This window comes from Mytilus galloprovincialis, chromosome 9 (assembly GCF_965363235.1).
Source record: "Mytilus galloprovincialis chromosome 9, xbMytGall1.hap1.1, whole genome shotgun sequence".
NCBI classification, from domain to species: Eukaryota; Metazoa; Mollusca; class Bivalvia; order Mytilida; family Mytilidae; genus Mytilus; species Mytilus galloprovincialis.
Genome location: NC_134846.1, coordinates 86,676,282 through 86,690,808, shown reverse-complemented (window position 1 = coordinate 86,690,808; position 14,527 = coordinate 86,676,282). Strand labels below are relative to the sequence as shown.

Sequence of the window (14,527 nt, the reverse complement as noted above, 5' to 3'; positions counted from 1 at the left end):
GAAAATAAATACAATAAGATGAAAACTTAAATTTAGAAAGAAAAAAATGTTCTTTTAATGATTTTTCATATACTTAAGGTTGGGCATCCCGGACTTTCTATATTAACGAACGACCGTCAAGTAGAGACGCTACTATCACTGTAACCCCTACTGTTGGAGTGGCCTATGAAACGAAATTCAATGTCAGATGTAGAGGTTTTAAAGACTACGAGAATGGCTATTCCTTCAAGTTGTATAAATTTGGGTACAGGGCAGACTATTCAAAGCCATATGTATGGTTCTATGAAGGAAGTAAGTTTCAAGTAAACCATTTTATAATTTAGGTATTTTAACGTTTTGATTTTTTTTTGCGATTATGAAAAAGTAAAATAAGAAAAATTCCGAACATCAAGGAAAATTGAAGTGGAAAAGTCCCTTATCAAATGGCAAAATCAAAAGATCAAACACATCAAACGAAAGGAGTCATATTCCTTACTTGGTACATGCATTTCCTTCTGTAGAACATTTCCTTGAGTAAAAAATGGTAGATTAAACCTGGTTTAAAAAGGAAAGCATCAGTGTTGGTCTTGTTATTTGTTAGTTATATAAACAACATCATCGTAATTGACCGAAGAAAAAACGAACCGATAAAAAGAGTATTTAAAAAAAAACAGGAAAAAAAACCCAACTAAGGGAAAAGCCAAACAAAATTACGCTAAGCATTACATAGAAAAGTTATTCATTACATCAGAAAAATTGTGGTGCTTCAAAAGTAACACCTGTATTATGTCTCCTGATAAAGTACGTTGACGTAAGACAATATAGACTAGACTAGAAATCTTGAATTCTTAAGGCAACACATCATGAATAAAGGCAACAGATCATGAATAAAGGCAATAGTAGTTAGTATACCGCTGTTCATATACCTGTTTAGATTAAAATTAAGGGATTTTCAGATGCTTCGTATTGGTCATCAGTTTCTGTGTCACTAAATGAAACTGTCGTGTTAATCAGACATGTAAAGCTCCGATAATTAATCCCATTCAGAGATATCGCCATTGAAAATATGAGGAAAGGATTCCCTTTATCACAGTTAAAATAAGGACTGGATTCCCTCTATTACAGGTAAAACAGAGAACGGGATTCCCTATATTAAAGGTGAAACAGAAAAAAGTAAAATAACAAAAATACTGAACACCAAGGAAAATTCAAAACAGAAAGTACCTCATTAAATGGCAAATGGCAAAAACGAGACTCCCTATACCCCACAAAAGAAATACCCGTGTCATTTGACACAGAAATTCCTTTATTGTTAACCAACTTATGTTGGCGTTCTTTAACTTAAAAAGACGTGACATCAAAATGAAAAGAATACTTAGTATTTATATAGTAGTTATATATATGTGGTGATTGTTGAGCACTTTTCTGAATTAGCCTTCAACAGGAAAGCTCGAAAAAACCTATGTTAAAGCCAAAGTTCTGTAAATTGCGAAATACGTGTTAACCTGTATATATTTATATATATAAAAGGGAGTCAAACTCACACGAGCCAAATTAAGCCCAAAGGAGTTGGAACCTTATGTTATAAATTGTTTTTAGATCTATTACCCAAAACTAAAGTTTGTTTTTAATCTTATTAATTCCGACGCACGAACGACAAAGCTGCTGATAATCTCGAAGACCAATAGGCACCAGCAGTGGTATAGACCTAGGGATAGAAAGTGAAAAGATTATTATATAACAACATCCAACTTATCAATTATGAACCTTACGATATATAGCGCTCTCTTGGTAGCAGTTAGAAAATATTACCTATGATAGTGCATTAAAATGAGATGTAATTTTTTGTGTGTAAAGTTAAGTCCAAACCAGAACTTATTGTAAATAAACTCATCACAGATACCAGGATTAAATTTTGTATTTACGCCAGACGCGCGTTTCGTCTACAAAAGACTCAAAAGTTTCGCCTGAATCCAAAAATGGTAAAAAAGCAAAATAAAGCGTAAATTTCTTTATTCTAAGTAAGGATAAGTAGCAAACTTAATTATGTTTATGTGTTTAGTTAATTTAAGTTTAATTGAATAAATCTATCGTTAAATTGATATACAACTTTTACATTAGATATTACAAGGATATCCATACATATTTTACATTTATATAACTAGGATTTCCATACAACGATGGTTCTGAAGGACCAATACCAGATGGTTTACCAGAAAACAGTTACAAGGTCGAAATTATAGCTAGGGCTTATGATCAGGTTGGAGCGTTCGCCGATAAAATAACAAATATAAGAGTGAGTCTCCATAATTATGTTTTTTTTGGTTTTTTTTTACATGTATTTAAACGAAAATATGCTTATTACACATTAACTAGATTACCTTAGCCGTATTTTGCACAATTGTTTTGGGGGATTTTGGTTTCCTAATGCTCTTCAAATTTGTACTTGCAACAATGGCTACAACACTTACAACTAAATATGAGTTATCCTACGAATTGATATTACGTATTGTGGAAAAGTATGTTTATTTCGATCTTAATGTGACACCAGTCTCTATCAAATTCGGTAATTTACAATTGTCAACATTGTTTTTATAGCGAGAGGACTTTGAGCACATCGAGAACTTTAAGAGGATTTTTTTTCCTCTTTAGCACTTTTGCAAGATAATGATTTTTTATTTTCATTCTTTTTTTTTTAATTTAAAGGTTGACCCAGCTAATCAGCAGGACGTTGCAAACATTTTGGCCAGTGCTACAAGTGAGACTGGAATAGTTAATAATTTATTTGTGGGCGCTGACATTAAGATAGCACCTGTTGCTAAAGTTCTTGGTAAATTTCTCAACGAAGAGGCGGATAGTGCACCATCTGACCAGGAAATAATAGCTACTACATGTAATTTATTTGTTTATAAAATTTTTTTAAAAATCTAGCATTTCTCTAAAGGGACATTGGTAAGAATTGTTTTTGATTAATATATTTTAAGTACTTGATATGGTAATGGACCTATATGTATCTGTGGTAATGGCCTGTGATGAATCTGATTAATTGCACTGGCAAGAAAAAATTGAAAGCTTTACATTATTAGTTTATGAAACAGGAAATACTTTATTAATACTTATAACCATTATTTAAAACTGTGTTTTCATTGTAAGTCTGATAGCTTATCTACATTAATAGTTTCTAGGGAGCCACACTATTGATTAATGCTTGGTGATAATGCTTATTATCAAATAAATCAATTTTTTCAGCCTGCAAGGAGGCAGGTTTAAAAAAAGCAAATTGAAAATATACAAATATTGATTATCGATATATTAATTACTTTCAATTGTTTTAAGTGGCGACGAATATGAACGAGACCGCCAGACTGGCAATGGAACAACAACTCATAGCTGAGAGAGGGGAAGCAAAAGTTAGGAGAACAGAGGTAAATATAACAACGTCGTTGATATAAATGTTATTGAGATTAGAAATTGAGACATAAAGGTTGTCAATCAATCCGGGATGGCGAAAGTAAAATTTTGAAATAAAATACACAAATACCACCTCCCCGGAGTAGTTTCACAAATTAAGTTTGATTAGAAATTATCTAAAGGAGAAACACATTGTATATTTAAGAAAAACTAGATATTATCAAACATGAGAATACACTTTTTTGAACCAAGTTTCCATCAAGACAAAAAAAAACCGCTCACAAATAAGACAACAATATTGGTCAATTGTTTCATTGACTACTTTGTGAAATATCTGAAGAGTAAAATCAGAAAAATACTGAACTTCGAGTAAAATTAAAAACTGAAAATCCTAAATAAGGCAAAACACCTAAATAAAGGAGAAACACATTGTTAATTTGAAAAACCCAAAGATATTATCAAACATGATAAATTACATTCTGTTTCATCAAGTTAACACCAAGACAGAAAAACCGCATACATATATTGGTCAATTTTTTCATTGGCTATTTTGTAATTACAGACACGAGCTGCTATACTAGATGGTTTTAAGAGAATAAAAGCCCCTTCACTTGAAGCGGTACAAAATACTGCTGCAGCGTTATCAGAACTGACTAAGAAACAAGACGAACTTACAGAAACTGCTCAGGTACTTTAATTTACAAATAAAGAAATTTAACCTACACTCAAACTCTGTAAGTATAATATTTTGTATATCGGATCTATTAAACCCTGAAATGAAACAAATCAATGAAAGCTAAATCAATGGTCAGGACTTTAAAACAAAATCCTAAGTAACTTAATGAAGTTGCATTATTGACACACGCCAATTTGGTATGTCGAATTCCAACCAACGTACACAAATATTTTTTTATGCGTCTTGTATGCACATTTCCAACATTCATGTCAGGATGTCTGGTGATCGGTTTAGCTCACACATCTTAACCTCTAGTGTTTATCAGAAAACAGGAATATAAAAGGATAGCGTATTGCCAACTATTTTTGTATAATCGACATCTTTGAGAAACAAGACATACATACATGTATATTTCGACCGATTACAGCCCATGATTGATATAACATATATTTTGTCGCCTGTAGTTTTATCTTATTTCCCAATTAGGACGATGCTACAGAAATTTTACAAAGTTATACAAATTTACTTAGAGATGTAACGCACGTATCGGCTGATGACCGAGAGGAAACTGCAACTACTATGGTGGAAGCTTTAGGTAAAATTCATATAAAAGTATATATAAATAAAAACCCAACATCATACAAACATACAAATATGCGGTATGATGGCCAATGAGATAACTATCCAGCAAAGTTCAAATGTCGAAGTATAAGCAATTACAAGTCATCGTTTTTATCATCAACATTCGATGAGCTCAATTTTTTTATTCCCTTACTCTTAACTTCCCACTCTTAAATATTATCATACCTAACGATATAGAAAAAAACTCTTATCAAATATATCAGGATTCCAATTTGGTATGTCAGACGCTAAGAGACCCACTAGTGACACTCGAAAGACCTTGATCCCATTCTAGCGATGTTACTAACATATGTAGATTAATAAATCACCGTACTACCACAGGCAAACTTGAGCAAAGAATTAAAAAGGTAGTACTTTTTAGACGTTCTACATTTTACATTATAAGGGGATAAGCCTTACATAAAAGAGGGCCGAAAGATACCAGAAGGACAGTAAAACTTTCACAGAACAACTGCAATTCGTTTAACTACATTTCAAATTTGAAGAGTTGTAATTGAGACATTTCTGTTGTAAAATACATAATATTGGTGTGTAATTATCTTTAGGTCTTGATACATTTAATTAGTCAATAGATTATGCATTGGGGTTGATATAAAGCTACTAACAGTTTAAGTATGAACTTACAATCAGAAGTTCATGTAGTTATATTTTGCTAGGTAACTTGATGCATGCTGCTGGTCACATGTCTGAATCTGCAGAAGATCAGTCAACATCATTATATAATGAATACTACTCAGGAATCTCTACAACGCCCTCTGGTGTCTCGACAACAACATTAACTGCAGCTCAGTTTCAGGCAAAACAAAATGAACTGGACCGGCAGAAGACTAAGGTAAAGTAATGTAATGCTAATATATTCAAAGTCAGATTTAGATGCTGATTAAATTCAGGTACATATATTTTTTAAAGCTTTTCGAATCCTCTTAAATTTGATTTTGTAGTACCTTACGTACTTACACTTGAACAGATTTGAAAAAAATAGTATCACATTTCATGTAAACCACATTTTCACTTTCGTTAATATAAATGTTGATTCTGAAACATTGCAGGTTTTCATGTTCATTGACAATTCTTGATTTAAGCAACAGTAGTTTAACTAGTCCATTGCTAATCAATCCATATAGAAGTCAAATTTAAGTAACGATCAAAAACTGAGGGAATCGAATGAACCCCAACAAGAATTAGATTTGTAATATAAACTTAAACTGATCCGGATCATGAAGGGTATTAATGAGGATCAAAAGAAATCACTTCAGAAGTACAACGATCATCAACATGAATTAGACCGATACAATATGTCTTTCCAAAGCTAACAAGTCACATTTTTGGCAGTTGGAGATATTCATGATCAGTATCATAAAATTGCGTCGTACATAAATACTTTTATTCTAAGTGTTTTCTATCCACCATTGGCACATTTTTGACAGATTCTGATATGTGAATAGCAGATGATACATACAGAGCAGCTAACACTTTCCATTTAAACTCATCCAGTATCGTTCGAGATTGTGGAAATATGGATACATCATTTTTAGAACTGTAAAACACGAGACATATAATATGAAATAAGAACTGCAAAAATATTTATATTTTCTTGCTTTAAATGGTACAATTGTTAAATATAGCGGGAACCAAGAGAAGACTTCAATTATCGGAGAAAATATTATCAGCAGTGATATAATTTTTTTTTCATTTTTCATAATGCTACAGGGAAAAGAAATATACTCAAAAGTGGAAGCTCAAACGGATAATTTGATCAAAACAATATCCACATACAAAGTTGTTGGTGAAAAAGACGCCATATTAGAATCACCGAAACTCAATATAACTCTCAGGAAAAGACTGACCATTGATATGAATGATAGTGAGTAGACTTTATAATGTTATTAATAAAAATTAAATTTACGACAATAAAAAAAAAACGTAGAACAGGAAAACTCATAACGGAAAACACTTTATCAGTGGCAAAATCAAAACCTTAACTCATCAAACGAATAGAAAACAACTGTCATAATCATGATATGGCACAGTATCATAAGCTCAAAAGCAGATTAATGTAAATTGATAAATATCTTCTAACCCTAAAGAATAATCATATAAAGATAATAATCTATATTTAAAGAAAAAGAAAAAGAAGAACAATTGATTTATTAAATACTACTTTGATGTTTTAGAACCCCTTCTAGAAGTAGGTGGATTCTCGAGTGTACTAATGCCAAAGTCACAGTCTATATTTGGTGATACGGGGAATGAAACAACATTTTTTGTTGCCACAGAGGTAGGTCCAGCTATATTACGTCACTAACTTATGTAAGTGTAAAAAATGTATTCGACATTTGCATAATAGTGCTTTTTGATTAAAATTCTATAAAAATGACCACATGATTGACATGAATATCAATCATGTGGTCATTATTATAAATTTTCTGTTTACCAAACTTTGAATTTTTCGAAAAACTAAGGATTTTCTTATTCCAGGCATAGATTAGCTTAGCCATATTTGGCACAACTTTTTGGAATTTTGGATCCTCAATGCTCTTCAACTTTGTACTTGTTTGGCTTTATAAATATTTAGATTTGAGCGTCACTGATGAGTCTTATGTAGACGAAACGCGCGTCTGGCGTACTAAATTATAATCCTGGTCCTTTTGATAACTATTGTTTCAAACGTTTTCACAGGTGAAGCATGCTCTGCTAACTCTTCTATGTAGTGTTATATAGTCTTTTCGCCGTCGTTTGTTATTTGCCATGGCGTTAGCAATTTCTCTTCGACATATGCATTCTTAAAATTTTCCATTTAAAAACACTTGTTGACCTATACAGATACCTGACAATGCATACACATTAGAAATTAACAATGGATTCTCCTTTAATTTGTAGTTTTAGTGCGAAAGACAAAAAAAAAAAAAAAAACAACTGTAATATTCATGATATTTTTGCACGCTACAGTAACGTAATCTGATTTTACAGGCTTTGAGAATGACAAACAATCCTTTCACATGGACGGACACTACAGCAGGGTCAGCTCAGAAAATTTCAAGCGATGTTGTGTCTTTGAGATACCGAAATGATAGTGGTTTAGAAGTACCTGTTGAGGATAATTCTCAGATGTTTGATATTTTTGTTGATCGTACTAACTTTGACACTAGTGTAAATATTGTCAGGAATGTAACCAGGGCTTGGGATCAATCAATGGTCATACATAGTGTTAATATAGAGAATACTGGGTCATTGCATATAAAACTAGAACAGATCCTCAACATCACAGATATGATAGATTACATAGAAGAGATGTTTGCCAACATCGCAAATAATACAAACGATACCCAGACAGAGTTTGCACTTGAACTTAAACCAGTAGAGTGGTACGTCTTTGTAAAGTAAGTTTGATTTTTAAAAAACTAATACAATGTTCTTTCAATAGTCATCAAAATTCCTTTTATAAAACTAAAAGAACATAATCCAAAGGAACATGAAAAGAAAATTTTATATTTATGTGTTTAAGAATTAAAGTCTTGGCCAACACTTTTGAGATGTAAATTATGCCGTTAGTTTTCTAGTTTGAAATGGTTTACATTGCCATTTCGGGGCCTTTTATAGCCTACTATACGGTATGGGCATTAATGTTGAAGGCCGTACAGTGACCTATAATTGTTAATTTCTATTTCATTTGGTCTCTTATGGAGAGTAGTCTCATTTGCATTTATACCCCATCTTCTTTTTTATATGTGGAAGACCGTTTTCACTTGAAAAAAATCTAAAATTATGATTAAAAGTTGCCGTTCGATCAATGCGTCTGGTTTTTATTTTGGAATGGGGTTGACACCTATTCGCCTAATTCACAGTTTGCAACTTCATGGGCGGCTTGTTTAGAGTTGCTTAATGAAATAACTATATAATATAGTATTCGAGATAGATTATAAAACATAACAGATACTTACAAACGTAAACATAACACAACCTATTATGTTTAAAAGAATTACAGCCATCAGAGTTGAAAATATCTCCTATACTTCTTTTTCCTGTGATCTAGAGCAAATGAACCCCCAACAACAACTGATTATGATTTCAACTGTACCCTTCCATTGTCGGACGATGCTTTAGCTGAAATGTTGTCATACATAGACGCCATGAATTATGAAAATGATACCACTGCTGACCGGTCATCATACATTCATGAACAACCAGACAGTTATACTTGCTTTTTTACAAATGATTTCCTGAGTATGTAAGTATAAATTACATAAACTGACATATTTTTGTTTACAATTAAACTTTTTAGAATGAAAGTATTAAAATAGTGCAACAGATTCATCGATAGGTATACATACAATTGAATCTCGAAATATGTAAATATTAAAACAAATAAATATGAATATAGCATTTCTAAACATGATTTACATTTTTGGTTGTTTTGTTTTAATCAAAATTCGTTTTGATACTTAAAAGTGTTGAATTTTGTATAAGCTTTTGGTTTACAGCGTACGTGATGTATAAGATAATTCATAAAAAGTGTCATGACACTGATTTTAATTTGAGGCGTTAAGATCCACATGATGTGTAAATATGTAGACATAGATGTAGACAGAGACGGCTACTTTTTCTGACCAATTTCCCTATCACAACCAATTATGACTTTCAGCCGGCACAAACATATCTGTTATGAAATTATCACCTTCTAAATATAAGAGGCTTATCATAATAAGAACACACAGACCTGTTTGGTTGTTAAATCGTCAAGGTTTACTGGCAATATGTTATTCAAGTCCCCAGTTACTTTTTTGTCAATCCAATATAGAATTATTAGTTATCAGTTTGTGTAAACTGACATTACAACCTTCATTGGACCATTATACACTTATATATTATACAATAACAAATAAATTTAAAAAGTCGTTCGAATTTTATACAAAAGAGGCGAAAGATACCAAAAGGACATTCAAACTCATTAGTTGAAAATAAACTGACAACGTCATGGATAAAAAATAAACAAACAAACAAAAGTGCACAAAACACAACATAATAGACTTAAGACGGAGCAACACGAACCCTGCCAAAAACTAGGTGTGATATCAGGTGCTCTGATAGAGTGGGAAGGTCCTTCCCCACATGTGACATCCGTCGTGTTGCTCATGTCAGTATACATCCACTCATATAGGTGATTTACAAGAAGCTTCATACCCGCCTTCTAAATTATATTATATTACTTACATTCCATATAATTGAAATCTTATTAGAATAATATATATTGATTTCAAAGAAATGTTTTAAATACCATAACCAAAAAAGATGAGCGTGGTGCAGTGGTTAGTGCATCGGACTACTAACACAAGGGTTTCTGATTCGATCCCCGTTCCGGGGAGAAAATTTAAGGGACTGAATTTTCGGTTCTACCTTGACACCATTTGCGAGTATGGTCTTGAGGAAACGATGAAAGTCCATCGGAAGAGGACGATAAATGGCTGACACGGGTTAAGAGAAAGACATATCTCCTGCTCTTAAAAGACACCCTTTAAATTTTGAAAATGAGAAGGCTAATGCCGCTACAAGGTAGAACTCGTATCCGCAAAGTGATAAGGGATTAATATAAGTTGCAATAACTTGTCTCCCAATCCACTATAAATGAATATGTTAAAACTGAAAAATTATAAATGACTGACGTTCAGACCATAATGAATTATCCAGTGTCTATTATATGTATAATTGTTTCAGAAATGAAACTACGAAATTCTACATTGGGATAAAGCATCTTGTTATGAACATGTCCGAAGATCACCCTCTATATTGGCATTATTATTCTACTGCACCCCCTACAACCACCCCACCGACTACGACACCAAAAGTATATACAACCACGTGCAAATACTTCCCAAGAGATGAAGACCAAAAAGAGGACATTAAGGACTGGTTGGATTCGTTTGAGGACAAAAAGAAAAGGGGATATAACGGAGGATCTGGAGGAGGCGAAGGAGGCGGCGGAGGCGGAAAAGTTGAGTGTACAAGTAAGCATGATGTTATCTAACTACAACAAGGACGATCATGATAAGTCATGAATATTTTGTTTATTTGCGCTTGTAACTTATTTACTTAAATGAAACAGAGGCCATGTTTGAATATGCAATTTAACAATATTGAAACCAGTAATGACTTTAAACTAGCCTCTATGTATTAACCATATGTGGATTCTAAAAAATTCTAAAGAACATCTAGATAATTTTAAATCTCAGTCTTTTTCTGAAATTAGTTGTATCAAAACTTAAGATTTTTCAACCCTGTATAGTACCATTCCCCGTGTGAAATAGAAAAATCGTCTGAAAGAAATAATCCACAATGCATTTCAACATAATATTGGTAGCATACGCTATAAATTCATTACTTAAGGATATCATAATGCATATTTTCTTTAAAGTTAAAAAAAAAGGGTAAAACATGCTTCACAGACCAGAGGAACTAGTGATCAGTATACTGGAGTTTCTTATCGACAACATATTTGTTGAATTTGGAGGTAGAATTTTTCAACAACCCTCCTATGGGAACAAACTGTGCGCCTCTCCTTGTCGACCTCTCATTATTTTCATATGAATCGGAGTTCCTTCAGACACTTGTCAAAAGCAATAAGATCAAAGAAGCCACATTATCTTATTTCACTTTCAGATATATTGATGATGTTCTTTCCATTAACAATCCGAACTGTTCTGATTGGGTTCCATTGATATATTCCCTAAAACTAGAAATTAAAGAAACAACAGACATGGCTTCCTCCGTCTCATTTTAACACTTATACCTCGAATTTGACATACATGGTCATCTCAGTACAAGAATCTATGACAAACGAGACGATTTTAATTTTGAAATTATCAATTTCTCCCACCTTAGTAGCAATATACCAACTTCACCTGCATATGGGATATACATTTCCAAACTTATTCGATATTCAAGAGATTGCATCTCCTACTCAGACTTTGTAAAACGTCACCATTGTCTGAGCAGAAAGTTGATGAACCAGGGGTATGTCAAAGAACGTCTCGTCTTTTTTCTAAAAAAAATATTCGGAAGGTACCAAGACTTTGTTGATAAATATTTCGTATCAGCTTCACAAATAATTCATCATGGTCTTGATGTATAGATTCTGCGTACTGACGTTGTATATCATCTTAACAACGTGTTATACTGTTCTTTCATTTGTCTTTGTTCTATTATTATTTCACCCGATCGACAATGTTGGGTGACATATTGCTTTTCCTCTGTTTCTTTGTTATTATTATTATCCTATCAATGATTTTTGTCCGGCAGATTTGTTTGAGACAATGGAATCAATCTAGTTAACTATAATGAGGAACACAAAATGTCGGGTTGCAGTAGGTCTTAAGAACATACAAATATGTATGCCGTTACCATGGAAACGGAACAAGCATGGATTTTTTTTTTGATTTTGGTGAACTATTTGGATATGCTTCAACTTAGAATCATTATATTTTAATATAATGTAGGTGCCTACTATAAACTGGTGTTGGATGATTTTGACTATCATTGGAACTACTATGTTGCCATGAAAACTACACCAAAAATTTCAAAAGTATCAAAATGCTTCAAACTTAATGAAACTTTACAGTAACGATGAGCAACATTTGTAGATGTGGTAGTTGGAGTAAGAATTTCATAAATGGCTGCTGTTACCATGGAAACAATACAAAAAAGGTCAAAATGCTCCAAAAACTTCAGATTTTGGTATGATTTAACTTAAAAACATCAAAATTTTATACAATATAGTTGTCCACTATAAATGAATGATTTTGACAACCATTGGAACTGCTATGTAACCATGGCAAAAATTTCAAAAATTTCAGAATGCTTCAAACTTTATGAAACTTCACAATAAAGTTGTCTGTCATGTGTGGAAGCAGCAATTGGCGTTGGAAATTCCGAAATGGCTGCCGTTGCCATGGAAACAAGGCAAGCATGACAAATTATGCGTAAAATTTGTAATTTCGCTAAATGTTCTAAAGAATAACAAAGAGATGTATAGCCATCAGTATATATGTGCATTCACTGTTTAAAATTTTAAAACTGGCTACGATTTAGTGGCTATGGGGGAAGGGTGACATCCGATATTGCTTGCATTGCCAAATCTAGTTAATACTACTTTTACTGTTTGGTCTGTTTTCTGAGATATCTAATTGACGTGGCTCGGTACTTATACATCCCGGTAATGTGTTTGTATTATCTTTCAATTTTGCTGGTGTGTTTTGTATGTGCGACTTTTTGTGTTTCTTTGGTTCGTACGACGTGACTCTGTACTTTTAAAGATCCCGCCAATGTGTGATTGTTTTTATTATATATCATTATGGTATTGTTCTATTATGAAGTCGAAAAGACTTTGAACGACACAGTTATTTTACTTGCAAAGTGGTATTAACCATATGTGGATTCTTAAAAATTCTAAAGAACTTCTAGATAATTTTAGGTCTTGGTCTGTTTCTGGAATAAGTTCTAACATACTTTTGATTTTGTAACCCTGTAAACCACCAATCTCTATGTGAAATTATATTTATTTTGAAAATACTTTGAACGACAAAATTATGTTATGGTTCTTCCTGTGTGTCGTACGCTTACATTTTAAACTTCAAACATGAGAATCAATGAATGTGGTTGTTAAATTTGATAGTTGCTTTTTGTGCTTCTTTGTTAAATATTTGTTTGTTTTGAGATTTTGACAGTGATAACTGCCGTACCCATATTTTGACAATGCTACCTATTATGTCTTCTTTGTTCACGCATCGATGTGAATATATTGGAGTTTGATGCGACTGTCATACAAGTGAGAGGTTTAGCGCTTTAAAACTAGGTTCAATCCACCATTTTCTTCATTTGAAAATGCCTGTACCAAGTCAGGAACATGACAGTTGTTGTCCATTCGTTTGATGTGTTTTATCATTTGATTTTGCCATTTGATTAGGGACTTTCCGTTTTGAATTTTGTCCTCGGAGTTCAGTATTTTTGTGATTTTACTTTTTATTTTTTGTTTTCAGTGACAGCGAATATACTTGTACTTAGTGTTTTTAGTTGTTGTGAGGGACATGGGATTGAGAAGTACCCTGCTAAGTCCTTTCAGTGTTTTTCATTGATGTTTTTTTCTGTATTGTATCGATCATTAGTTAAGATTGATTGATTGTTGGTTGCTTAACGTCCATTGGCAAATATTTCATGCATATTCAGGACGAGAACAAGTTAACAATAAATAACAAAAGAGGCCATCTGGGATAATGGTCGGGGTTTAGACTGCCACTAGAAAATGAGGATATGTTGGATAGGGACAGAAATTTTGCATTACAACAGGCCACCTACGCCCCCCTCAAAGAGTTGGTACAAGGGTTCTTAACTTGCACAGAGCGTGGCACTCTCTTTACACGAGGCAGCGGATTTAACGTCCCCATTCTGACCTGGCGTGGTTGCAAACACTTGATACATCCCGCACAGCCAAACGGACGCCACTTTTTGGCAAGTGTTTTACTGCCGGTCGGAAGAAGATCAAGTGACCATATTTCTATTCCCCAGTCACCCCCCCTTTTTTTCAATAGTCAGGATTTTACACACCCCAATACACTACCACCTGACAATGGTATCAAGGGGTAAATACAGAAAAAAAGTAATATGCAACATGTTTCTCTGACTAATTAATTTTTGAACAATAAGAATATTTAAGGTTTTAACATATAAATTGTATTTGATTTATTTCTCCTCTCTCTCTCTCTCTCTCTCTCTCTCTCTCTCTCTCTCTCTCTCTCTCTCTCATTCTGACTTTCTCACATACAACACTAG

The 14,527-nt window shown here is 33.0% G+C and overlaps 1 protein-coding gene across 1 annotated transcript in view; it reads left to right on the top strand.

Annotated features, from left to right (window-relative positions):
* The window catches only part of LOC143046867 (uncharacterized), a 61,039-nt gene that overhangs the window by 19,646 nt on the left and 26,866 nt on the right, over positions 1 to 14,527 (top strand). Inside the window, exons 8-19 of the mRNA XM_076219927.1 lie at positions 79 to 291; positions 2,145 to 2,275; positions 2,686 to 2,872; positions 3,316 to 3,404; positions 3,953 to 4,078; positions 4,553 to 4,661; positions 5,365 to 5,540; positions 6,419 to 6,572; positions 6,883 to 6,986; positions 7,679 to 8,088; positions 8,742 to 8,936; positions 10,421 to 10,710. Of these exons, the coding sequence (XP_076076042.1) occupies positions 79 to 291; positions 2,145 to 2,275; positions 2,686 to 2,872; positions 3,316 to 3,404; positions 3,953 to 4,078; positions 4,553 to 4,661; positions 5,365 to 5,540; positions 6,419 to 6,572; positions 6,883 to 6,986; positions 7,679 to 8,088; positions 8,742 to 8,936; positions 10,421 to 10,710 (2,184 nt within the window). The remainder of the gene's footprint in view (positions 1 to 78; positions 292 to 2,144; positions 2,276 to 2,685; positions 2,873 to 3,315; positions 3,405 to 3,952; positions 4,079 to 4,552; positions 4,662 to 5,364; positions 5,541 to 6,418; positions 6,573 to 6,882; positions 6,987 to 7,678; positions 8,089 to 8,741; positions 8,937 to 10,420; positions 10,711 to 14,527) is intronic.